This window comes from Chiroxiphia lanceolata, chromosome 6 (assembly GCF_009829145.1).
Source record: "Chiroxiphia lanceolata isolate bChiLan1 chromosome 6, bChiLan1.pri, whole genome shotgun sequence".
Lineage (NCBI taxonomy): Eukaryota > Metazoa > Chordata > Aves > Passeriformes > Pipridae > Chiroxiphia > Chiroxiphia lanceolata.
This window is the reverse complement of record NC_045642.1, coordinates 55,401,315-55,414,318: the sequence shown is the minus strand read 5'-3', so window position 1 is coordinate 55,414,318 and position 13,004 is coordinate 55,401,315. Positions and strand designations below refer to the sequence as shown.

The 13,004-nt window shown below is 37.2% G+C and overlaps 1 protein-coding gene across 2 annotated transcripts in view; it reads right to left on the bottom strand.

Annotated features, from left to right (window-relative positions):
* Positions 1–13,004, bottom strand: part of TDRD9 (tudor domain containing 9) — a 72,217-nt gene that overhangs the window by 42,982 nt on the left and 16,231 nt on the right. For both annotated transcript variants that reach the window (XM_032691565.1, XM_032691567.1), the window contains exons 2-4: positions 10,690–10,799; positions 3,829–3,926; positions 2,411–2,632 (exon numbers count right to left, since the gene is read on the bottom strand). In XM_032691565.1, coding sequence (XP_032547456.1) covers positions 2,411–2,632; positions 3,829–3,926; positions 10,690–10,799 — 430 coding nt within the window. The remainder of the gene's footprint in view (positions 1–2,410; positions 2,633–3,828; positions 3,927–10,689; positions 10,800–13,004) is intronic.

The following is a 13,004-nucleotide window of genomic DNA, read 5'->3' as shown; positions in this document are numbered from 1 at the left end:
ACTTACACTTGTAGAAGTCTCTGTACAAAAGTGTTCTCAAATCCCAGAACCAATTAACTGGGGGTTTTTGGGAGAAATTTAAAAAAATTTAAAACTCTGAAGTTTACTAAATATCAAAATTCCTTGGGGGCTTTAGTCTGAGAAGAATTCTTCAAAGACTTCTAAAGGTATGTACATCATCCGTTCCACTAATATAAAGAGGAAGAAAAAGATTTTGCCAAAACGTAGTTTGCTTACTGGATAGGAAAAGGAACGATGTGTAAGATACCAGCAAGATCAACTTATTCCTGGAAGTTCTACAACCCTATGTTATGCAATAAATTTTTAATTCCTAAAGTACTTGTTTAACTTTAGCTATCTCAGGTGCTACCTACCCATGCAGGCAGAGCTGTGACCATCTTTTCACATGCAGCTTTCACATCAGCCTAGAGCAGATATGTCCAAGCTCAGCTGTCTTACCTGTTTCTACTCAGCTCAAAAAAGTGCTGGTGAAACAAGCACAGAACACCCACATACACTGTCCTGAAGACTGCTTGGAAGCACAGCACCATTTTATGTCTTTAAGACTCATTAGCCTAATAAATCAATTTAGCAATTTTATGACTAATTAATTCAAGGTATCAAACAACATCATAGACTTTATGTAGAACTTACTCTGAAAAAAACCAACATATATAACTGTTCTGGTATTGGTTGGGATAGAGCTAATTTCTTCTTCCTAGGTGGTATTGTGCTGTGTTTTTGGGATTTAGTAAAACATCAATTACACACTGGTGTTTTGGTTGTTGCTGTCACGTTCATCCTAAGGCAAGGACTTCTTTGTGGTTTGTGCTCTGCCCTTAAGGAGATATACAAAAAAACTGCAAGGGAGCACAGTCAGGACAGGCGACCTGAACTGGCCAAAGGGATAGTCCATGGCATAGAATGCCATGCCCAGTGTGTAAAACAGGGATTTACCCACAAGGGAACCAACTGGGGTTTGGGGACAGGGTCTGGCATCAGTCAGCGGGTGGTGAGCTATTGTACTGTGCATCCCTTGGGGTTTTTTTGTTACTACTTTTTGATCATTATTTACTATTCTTAGTATATTTTAAACTGTTTCAATTGCTAAACTGCTCCTGTCTCAACCTACAAGTTTAACTTTGATTCTCCTCCCTGTTCCACCAGGGTTGGGAGGGGTGTGGGGGGGGTGAGGTGAGCGAGCAGCTGTGTGGTGCTTAGTTGCCAGCTGGGTTTAAACCACGACAATAGCCCACAGTAATGTTACAAATATGACAGCTGGAGGTTATTAATATTGGCTTAGTTACAATCTGAGATAATGCCAGAGTATAATCACAGAATTCTCTTGAGTGTTCACCTCTCAGAATTGAAACTTGGTGATTAAGCATGAAGAGCCTTTTTACTTTGTTTTCCAACTTACTCAAAGAAAAATGAAACTTTGCAGTTGTGTTAAAAACGAGAAAGAAAAAAATATTTTTTCTACTACAGTATTTGCTATAGATGCATCTGTCACCTAGACAAAGAACAGCATTCAGCAGGGATGACAATAAAGATCCTTTAGATGTAAAAATTAAGCTCATGTATCTGCACAGCCCTGTAATATGGCACTTCTGTAACAGGCCATAAGCTTTGCACTGAGTTTGCAAGGCCTCAGGACTAAGGCATGCCTGGGCTGCTCTCCCTGAACCTTTCTTTATCTGCCTTCATTTTTGCTTTACTTGGTCTCATTAGGACAGGAATTTAGTGTAATGTAGAGATATAGAGGCCTGGTACAGTAGCAGACACCTTGGGAAGCAGAGACACAGGATGGGGCATGGAAGAAAGTGGATCTGGAGTTAACAGATGAAGTAACTTGTGTCAAGAGGAAAGTGGCATCCAGTTTATAAATGGAAGGACATAACTGAGTTTGAAGCTGAGCTGGACAAAGCAAAAGGAGGAGATAGATTTAAGAGGAAAAACTAGTTCAAGTTTTCACAGGCTAAGAAGAAACAACAGGATGTTCACAAAACAATCTGGCCATAACTGCATGAAAGTTTTGACAGAGCTGACAGGTAAATGTAGTAAAGTCAAACAGATAAAGTATGTTAATTAAGGAGTTTAAAGTAAAAAAAAAGAAAAAAAAAAAGACAGAATATAGTTCTCCTGCAGCAATTTCAGTGATTAATAATGTAGGTGTGTCCAATGCAGAAAAATATTTCTGTGGGAGTCCGACCAGGATTTATACTTATTCAACTTTAAAAGTTGATTTAATTACAAACATTTAGCAGGAGAGAGCTAGAAAAGAGCCATTCTACTTTAAAAGCAGATTCTCTAACATTACTTCAGTATGCTGGATCTCTTTAAAAGCAATTAAGAAAGAAGACATAGTACTTTTTAACGCATTTTTAAACAGCATTTGAAACCTTTATACCTGGTATCCTACAAATCCACCTAGAGTCCATGATCGTTCCTTGCTAATCCACCTGGCAAGGCTGCTGGCACTGATTTTCCGGGGCTGGGTAACAGCAATGTTGCAGTGGATAGGCTGCTGCATGCAATAATCCAGAACATATTGTGGAATCTGTGTGCTCTTACCACTGCCAGTTGCTCCTTCTACAATCACAACTGAATTGTTTTGTATCAGAGACAGGATCTGAAACGATTTTTCAAGAAAACTCGTTAAGTCTACAAAACAAAACAGATTTTTAACAGACTTGAAATATCAGCAGCTTCCAGGCCACACATCTAATCTCTGTAAAACACTGTGCCATCATCTTCTAGGAATGTGGAGATAACTGGACTTCTAAAACACATCAGAAGATCACAGAAAAGAATAGAGGTATTCATATAAAATATGTGTGTGTGCCCATAAAGTATAACAGCAGTGTTTTTTCCTCTAAGAATTTTTATATAGTGGTTTTGTACAAAACCCACAAGTTTTGTACAATGTTTAAAACACAAAGTTTCCATCTAAAAACAAAAACCCAACCAACCAACCAACACCAAAAAAAACCTCCCAACAAAACCCCCAACAAAAAAAACCCCCAACAAAAAAAACCCCCAACAAAAAAAAAAACCCAACAAAAAAAAAACCCAACAAAAAAAAAAACCCCAACAAAAAAAAACCCCAACAAAAAAAAACCCCAACAAAAAAACCCCAACAAAAAAAAACCCCAACAAAAAAAAACCCCAACAAAAAAAAAACCTCCCAACAAAAAAAAAACCTCCCAACAAAAAAAAAACCTCCCAACAAAAAAAAAAACCTCCCAACAAAAAAAACCCACCCAACAAAAAAAAAACCACCCAACAAAAAAAAACCCAACAAAAAAAAACCCCAACAAAAAAAAACCCCCAACAAAAAAAAAACCCCCAACAAAAAAAAAACCCCAACAAAAAAAAAACCCAACAAAAAAAAACCCAACAAAAAAAAACCCCAACAAAAAAAAACCCCAACAAAAAAAAACCCCAACAAAAAAAAACCCCAACAAAAAAAACCCCCACAAATAAAACCCTCAACAAAAAAACCCCCAACAAAAAAAAACCCAACAAAAAAAACCCCAACAAAAAAAACCCAGCAAAAAAAACCCCAACAAAAAAAACCCCAACAAAAAAAACCCTCAACAAAAAAAAAAACCTTACCAAAAAAAAACCCTACAAAAAAAACCCCCAACAAAAAAAAAAACCAACAAAGAAAAAAAAAAAAACCCAAACAAAAAAACCCCAACCAAAAAAACCCAACAATAAAACCTCCCAACAAACCCCCCCCCACAAAAAAACCAACCAGCTCCAAAAACACAATAAAACATTACTTTCAGCTTTATTTCATGAGAGAAAGTACACTGACATTACCTTTTCCCTGTGTTTGGCTGTAGGCATATTCACATATTTATGTTTAATTATTGGTATAGAAGCTGAATCACCTGATTGACACTGAGACAATGAAGTACCTAGGTGAAAAAACAACCAAGAATAATTTATTTCAATAGAGAAAAAGAATATCCAGCAAGAGATTATGATCACAGTATTTGGAAACCTAACTTCTCTAAAATTTGAATTGCATACTTGTGAGTATTAATAGAACTAATACTTTTAATATCAGTAGATTATTGGAGATTTTCTAGGTTTATGCAATTGCTGTTGTACTGGAAGGAACTCTGAAAAAACACTGCTGCTGTGTATAAACCATCACCAGTGTAAGAAATGTATACAATTCTATATGCTTTCCTCTTAATTTAAAACAGTATTTTTGCACAGTTTGCATTACAATTGCCAATTCTACCTATGCAGCCAAGAATTTACAATTCTGAAAAAATCTGCCTTATTCATATGCCTTCGTTTTTTCCCCTAGAGTCTACTGGATCCACAGTGCAAAATAACTCATAATTTGACAGGAAGGCAATTATATTTCTACCACTTGGCAGTTAAAACAAATCTGTTAAGAACCATGATGACCCTTCAATGTGATACTACATTCTGAAGTCTCATGGTAGGAGTTAGTCACTGTTATCAGTGGGTAATACAGGACAAAAATCTCACAGTTGCCAGCATGAGTTTCTCTCAGAGGTCTGCTGTCAGACAGTTGTTGAGGAAGTGCAGAAGGGGAAAACCTGGACAAGACTGTTTTGTAAGTTGCAATTAAACAATCTGGCTTAAAAAAAACCCACCATAATGAAATCAAAAGCAGGAATGCTTTCTATTTCAAATGGGTTTCACCAGGTATTATGATAAAATTGACTTACTTGCACAGAAGTAATAAAACCTTACACTTCAATTCTTTTTATGGCATTATTTCCCCAATAAGCAGACTGGTGAGAAAGAAATCTGGTATTCTTTTTACAAAGGCAATAATTACTTTAAAATAAAGGCTATAACCTCAATACTTGACTGCAGTTATAGCTCCCTTTCTTTGGAAAGGTTGTAACAACCTCACACAGCAGTGAAGCAAAAGCAGGCAGAACAACATGTTCTGTCTCTGTACTACACCTGAATGTGCTCCAAGCCCCCAAATTGTCTTAAAGTGTCAAGCAACACAAATTAAGTTATTCTCACATTAAAACAGTGTACGGTCCAACAAGACAGTTTCATAAAGCACCTCAAACCAGAGTTTTCCTGAAGCCACACTGCAACAAGAAAGGTTCTTTACCTGGATTCTGTGTAGTGCAACCGTTAAAGGTGATCACTGCACAAGGATTTACTTAACACCACTGAACACAAAGAAAACCAGAATTTATTAGCAGCCTGCCTTGAAAATATTGTCTGTCCTTTCTAAAATACTTTTGGTCAAGTTTCTAAATATATTCCCCAGAAAAAAATTCACATATAGCATTCTGTCACAGCAACACTGTACAGAGGCTGACTGGCTTCCCTCTGGCACAAACATGTCACTTCTGGGACATCCATAGCTCTGTGTGATTTGGCCAATGCTGGAAGAAAACTCAAGCTGCTATGAAACAGATCCCAGTGTCAGCAAATTCCTGATAAAGGAACATAGCCTTCCCACCTCTATCAGGTTTTCCATGAAACAAATGCAATTTTGAAAAGCACGTTAAAAGTATACAATAGCAGCAGCAATTTTTTAATAGTGTTTATAAATAAGGAGGGAACGTAAAAAAAAAAATAATAATTTAAACCTCTGTAATTCAGTAAAAAGACAGTGCATTAGTAAGAAATCATTGACCTAAAATTCAATTTAAAAATTATTTTAAAAATACAAACGACCAAAGCAGCAGAAACAAAGAAACAGCCACCAATAGTGACGTACCTTCTGAATAATCTGATTAATTTAATCAATTTTGTATACATAATTTTTTTCACTGCTGAAATATAACTTTTTTTAATATTGCTTTTTATGTAACAGTTCTATGACAGCAACATCTTACCTTCTCCTAAACACAGAAATTTGGAAAAGAATTATCCCAGAAGTAAATGGTGATCCAATGTTAGCCACCATCAACACGAAGAGTTTGAGAACTGACAGCCATATAAGCACATAGCAGATGCTACAAGTACTAAAAGCTGTATGGTTTGTTTTTTCTCTCTTCAAGACATGTAGACTGTGCTTAAACTGAAAAAAACATTACTGAGTTTGCCTGGGGAACTAATACCATGACAACTGTGAGAGTTCTGTCTAGAGTAGACAGTACAGACTTGAGCCTCTGAACTGGTGACTTCAGATGAACATTGATATGACCTAAGCAGCCATGGAAATGCCCACCCTAACAAACTGAGGACACAAACTTCATCTGAAACCTACTGTGATCCTTAGTGAATAAAAAAAAAAGCAAAATGGGGATGGGAGAACTTGAGTAACCATCCTAAGAGACCTTAGAAGCTTCACCTTTATATTTTAAAAACGAAAGGTATTGTTTTGTACCATGAAGACCTGCTGTGGAAGAGAAACACTTGAATACACATCCCTATGAAAAGTTCCAAGGTTATTCTACTCATTTAAATAACATTTAACTGTGAACTCTGCAGCACACAGTCTAGTTGCCTTCAACTGTTTGGTTTTGCTTGGGTTTTTTCTTTTCTATTTTTCATATCCAATACAAGTTCTTCCCATACAATAACTGATCTTCTGCCAATACAGACAAATCTACAGAGTCAAGGAGCTAAAGGACTACAGACTTACCAGCAAAAAAGGCACAAACTTTTCAATTGCTTTTACTTTCTGGAAAACTTTTATAAGACCAGGATAACTGACCCAACCAGTGCACACCATTGTAAGACACCATGTTCTAACCTGCACCTCAGATTCTGACATACAGAGAATGCAGGACACTTCCAACCTGAAATGGTAAACTGAGGAAGCATACAGCTGCCCACAATGGTGTTTTAGGAGAAGCTAAATATTTCAGTGTATAAGAAGCATTAATGCCAATCCAGAATAATGGTATTAATTTCTCTATTAAAGAAATTATTTTGCATGCAAGTGCAAAAAAGAAACAGAAAATTCAATTATGGGTAAGATGAAATTGCCTGCTTACTTCCTTTTCAATTATGAAAGTTCTGTAGAGACACATTGACTGCCATGACTAAAACAGTCCAGTGCCCATGGAAAGAGCAATTTTCCAGTATCTCAGTTATTGCAGGCCATATAAGTAGATGTATTCCCCCTGGTACCCGTTTCCTTAATTGAATTTGAACATATCCTTTTAACGCAAGATTAGATTTTTGTATTCACCAGTTCTGAAAGAAGAGATTGTACAGCTGGATCTTGGTATCTGCCACTAAAGCAAATTGAGAGCCTTAAAACAAAATATACTAGGAAGTACTGGTTAGGTGAGTCAAATGAGATGCTTATTACATCCCTGCTCTTATTACACTCCTCTGCTGAGCTACAAATACACAAGGTGACCACAGTCATCAAGGAAGCTCACAGGAAAGGTAAGAGAGAGGTAACAACACGGTTCCTGCACTGAGCCACAAAGCATAAGGACTCACCAGTACGTCACATACTTCAGTCATAACACCAAGTACATGAAGTTGTTACTGACTGAGCCCTGGAAAGCTTAATCCAGAGCCTGGGCAAAGCAATTAAACCTCCTGACTGAGGAAAACAGGCTAACAATTTTCGGTCTTGAAGCGCTGACTGCCGAAGGATGCTCACAGGTAACATGAAAATTCTTAAGAAACACTTCTCCATTACAATTCTCTTCAACTTGCATATATTTTATATACAAAAGGTTTTGAGGTGAAATCTGTGCTATGATTTAAATTTTTCTGACATGCGTCTGTTCTGAATCCCAAACATTTAAGGAACTCTATAACTGAAGTTTTCATGTGGCATAAATGATGTTTAAATTGCTTATTCTCTGTAAGCAGTTACTTCACATGGAACCTAGAACACCTCCAGAACAGATCCGTTTAATGGTATGAAAATAATGAAGATTGAGAAAAGGAAAAAAAATTGCCATCCACAAAGCTGCACGAAAATAATTATATAAGTATGCTTAAAAAAAAAAACAAGGGGGGGAATTTATTACGGATTTTACAAGCTTAAGAGCAAGACTCTTAGTGCACACAGTTTAGAATTCCCAGATTTTGGGAGGGAGAGGGAGGGAAGAGGAAGAGGAGGGAGAGGGAAAAAAATCCATTTTCTACAGGATGCTCAAATTAGGCGAGTGTTCCATACACACAACTTCAGAAGGTTTCCCTCTGCACAATATCCCATGAGCTCAGTGAATCAAAGGTGTGTAAAGCCTGAAACAGCCAGTATCAAATGTGAAACCAGTCTGATGGGCCACGGAAGAACTGCAAATGCTCTACTTGTTTTGACTAAGAGTTGTGGCAAAGAATTTTCTTCTACTCTTATTTAATCACTTCAACTTCCTTTTCACAGCAGTATTATCATTTACAGCAGAGCCAGAACTCTAAATGCAATTCCCTGATGATCTCTTTTCCCAACACAGAAGCAGAATCAGGCATTTCTGTCGGTCCTTTCAGTGTAAAAGCATATGCTCTTTCAAAGAAATTGGAAAGCACAAGATTTAAATTCAACAGGATTTCATAAAATAACAAGGCACAACAATACAAACACCACAACAGTTTCAGTAACTCCACAAGTTTTAAAAGAGGGTGTCGATTTATACAGAAGGTATCATCTACAGTTGCAACAGCAACTCCAAAAGAAAGAAGCTACAAAAAGGATACCAATTGTGAACCTTCAGGTCAAATCAGCTTCTCATTTCCATGTTGTGAAGGTTATTTCCTGACTACATATGTATTCTACACAGCTAGAACTGGTATGTCCCGGTCTAGATAAACTCTTGATAATTTATGACAATACTCACGTTCTTAAAAAGAACCTACGCTTCCAGATCAGTACAGTTCACAGTTACAAATACCTCTTGGAGCTCTTGAAATCTGCATGATCTCGTATTACCCTTTAACAGCAGCAGTCTCAAATGTGTAACAACGTACACATTTATAAAGTTAACAGTACAAATATTATGCTCCCTTACTGAGCTTCTTTGTTCTATTATCCTAACATGAGTTTGTCTGTAAGTCAAAACTGACAGCAATAAGAACCAGGATTTTCTGAAGTATTTCTGTTATTCTGCATCTAGGTGGGATTTGGCAGCTCAGTCTCAGAATGCCGTAGGAATGTTCCAGTCCTGTCACTACCCAGTTTGCTGAGAGCCCGCCACTGGATCGTACACAGCTGGGAGCACAGCACTGATGAGAGGAGGCAGGCATCAACACTGCATGGAACAGCTCCTGAAGCAACAAGACTCCAGACAATGACACAGACAAAGACTAGAAAGGGGGGAAGGAGGGGGAAGGGACTAAGGGAAATATCTAACAGATTGGTAATAAGAGAGTATATAATATGCCAGTATTTCAGTAATATTTTAGGGTGGTTTGCTAATTAGATGCTGGTTAGGTAAGTTACAACTGGAAGGAAAGAATAAATATTAAAAAGTATAAATTTCAAGGAAAAACATTTTAGGGTAGGCTAAGAAAAAAGCAGGTAATTTTTTAAAATAAAATATCATGATGACTACACAGAAATATTTCCTAAAAAGCCTAAGTTATAACTATTTCTTTTACAGGAGGAACACTGCTAGCATCAGTTCCATTCAAAGTTATGCAGGCCAGTAGTGCTGCTAAATTAGGTTGCTAGCTTACTTTAGGCAGAATTTTGATTTAACAGGTGAAGGACATTAAATGATCTATGGTATTTCATTGCATTAATCAGTACCACTACTCTATTAAAGAAACATCTAAGGAACTTAGGCTCAGTCAGTTTGTTGTCCTTCCTTTGCTAATAAAGGACATGAAAAGACTAGGGAACAGCACCACATTCCTGAACTACAACATTGGGAGCTCCTTACCAGCCCCTTTATTCCCCCATTTTCACCTTTCAACACCTTCTCTCTCACAAACTTTATGTAATGTCAAGTGAACAAGAGACAATATTTTGTGTTTGGGACAGAAGGTCAGGTGCACTGCACATGCTGAACAGGCCAACTGAACCTACTGCCTCTCTGCTGATGACAGACCCAGCAAATGGCCTCCTCAGCTACCTGAGTTCCAGAGGCCACAGGATTTGCAGAAGCACTGAACATCAGCAATTTCTAGAAAATTTCTCAAGTTTTCAAATTTTGGTGTATCAGCAAAGGTATACAAAAAGTATTAACAGAATGACACAAAGAACAGACAAAAGACATAGATGTCCTTTTCTTGGGAAATCAGCTACGTGAACAAAATTGGAAATTAAGAGGCACAGTAAGAGTTTGAAGCTGAGCTGCCCTGACAAGTGAGTCAGCCTCAGACTGCTTTTACCAGAGCTCCTAGGAAAGAAGTGCAATCAAATTTCCCTCTAAAGGCAGTTCAAAGCAATAATCAAGTAGGCACAGAAATAACATGGATAGAAAATGAGAAAACAGAACAAAGACATGAATCTAATGAGTGGTATCTTTTCCTTGCAGATTTATTTCACTCATGTATCTACATTTATCAATACAACAAGTCAGATATATGAACCTTTATCTATGCAACTGCATTATATGGTGTGGTTTCCAGAAAATTAGGTGTTTACTTTTTAATACCAGGCGTTTATATATATAACAAACTAATACACATACACCATTAAACAAGAAATACACAGAAGGGTTTCACAGTTTTGAGTACAGGAGATGGGGGAAAAACCACAGGGAGAAAAAGGACAAGTGTATCTGATCACAGTATTTTTATTTCCTTTTTTACCTGGTTTATTATAAACAGGCTGACCATTTCCAGATACACCTAGCTGTTGCTCCTCTGCTTGTCTGTATTTTTCAGCATACTCTGTTCCAACGCTCTCTGTGATAGGCAGCCTGAAGAGGAAAGAAATGATAAATCAACGTTTCCTAATCCAAGTCATTTGTATGTCTGAGAACAGTAGCATTACATAGGAAGTTCAGAGTCTCCATGTCACATGGGAACTACTTCAATGAACAAACTTCAGAAAGAAAATTTGTCTCTCCATTTAGATACTAGCCTGAGGAAAATGCCACATTCAATTTTTTTGTTTTGGCTCAAAAAAATGGAGCACCCAAAATATCATCCTTTAAGGTTTTAATACCTAGGAATTTCTCTTCTAATGAAAGACTACGATTTCTTCTGAACAAAGATAAAATAGCTCTGTTTCACCAGTTCTTGACACAATACAAATAGGGTAAAAATTTTATTCTTGCACAGTTCCCTGGAGATAGGGCAAGTAGGTGGGAAGAAAAAAAGTCATCTCACTGCTTTGAGGAAAAAAGTTTTGACTTTAAGTCAAGAGATGATGGTGATCAGGGAAAAAAAATTAATGCAATCACCTGAGCACTGAATTTTATGGAAATCTATTACACACAAGAAAGTCTAATCATGACATGAATATAATGAAGTAAGATGAAAAAAATTTCTTCTACATAAATGGTGTAAAGAAATCCACATGGAATTCACTAGAGAAAGAAGTAGCATGTAATCAATCATCGTATGGTTATTAAATCAACAATGAACTTAAATGCAGAAGAGTCTTGAACACATCAAAAGCAACCTTATTTTTTAAAACAAAATACAGAAGTTGATACTATGGTTTTGCTTAAATTCTGGGCCCTGTGCCAGCCTTTGCTATGCAATAATTCACTAATGCAAAGCAAATCTGTTTCTGTTTTATGACAGCACTGCAGAAGTGTTTGTTTCTTGACGTAAATAACAGGCAATGCTGACTCCAAAAACAATGACTCTGAACACAACACGAGACTTTCAACATGACACTGTGTCACACAGCTCTCAACATGGAGTAATTTTCAATATCTTGATGCCACAGAGCACCCACCTTCTCCGGCAAGGCAAACTCTCTGCCACCTTGGCTGTCCTACAGACAACTCATTCAAATCAGAACAGAACACCCAAGTATTTATCACCAACTGCTGCCAACAAACTAAGAAATAGCTTCTGATCCAATTTTAACAATATTTTAGACACAGAGCCACAGTGATTTCCCCCTGGATCTCAAGTATCTCTCCTAATGCAATGTTCAACAGGATTGCACCCATCTGCACAATGGCTACATTAGCAACAGCTGCCTACTTTGAGCAAGCAAACTACAACACTTGCATCACTCAAACCCTTCTGGAACACCTGGAACAGGGAACACTCCTCAACAGGCCTGAATCCAAGGTACAGTACAGAAAAAAAAAAAATATTCACATCATGTCAGACTACTTATAACATAGGTCATTCCACTGAATGTACACTAAAGACAAAACCCAAAAATTCAACAATAGTATTGAAGTCAAGTACTTGGTAGCTGAAAATACCATGATGAAGCTTGGCTGCACAATCTCACTTTGGCAGCACTGTATGCACATGATACAGATTTAAGTGATACAACCAATTATTTTTTCACTTCCATAAACCTGCAGCCTCACTGAGAGCACTGGACACACATCTTCTGGAAACAAAAAAAAAATGAGTTATGCAGCAAACACAACTTGCCCTTTGGTTCTCTGTAAGAAAAAAAGCCATCCAATGCAAGCAGTCACTGCTGTCACAGAGGAGCAGGTATTGCTTGACTGTCAAAGCCCTGAGCAACAGCAAGCAAATCACTTGAACAGAAAAATCTCACTGAGGCTAAGGGTGACAAAGGAGGGCTGTGCTCCTTGTTTGCAGTTAAGACCTTGCAGACACATCACTATTTAGACAGCACCTAAGGAACAGGGGGTATATATATATATATTTCTTTATTTATATATATTTATATATAATGCATATATATGTAAAAATATACATGTTTATTCATAAATATTTATTTAGTATCTCCTGGACATGGAGTATTAAGCATTTCAAAACAGGCTCCCAGAAGTACGTATGTGCTTCCAACCTTCACCTGTACAGCTCCAGGAAAACGAGGGCATTATGACCTTGGTGATACTCTGAATATTTTATTTCAGAAATTAGGTTTTCTGTCTTCAGAAAGCAGCACGCAGTAAATAAACCCCAGGCTACACAATGAATAAACAAAACATATAATAGCCAGTCATTAGGAATGA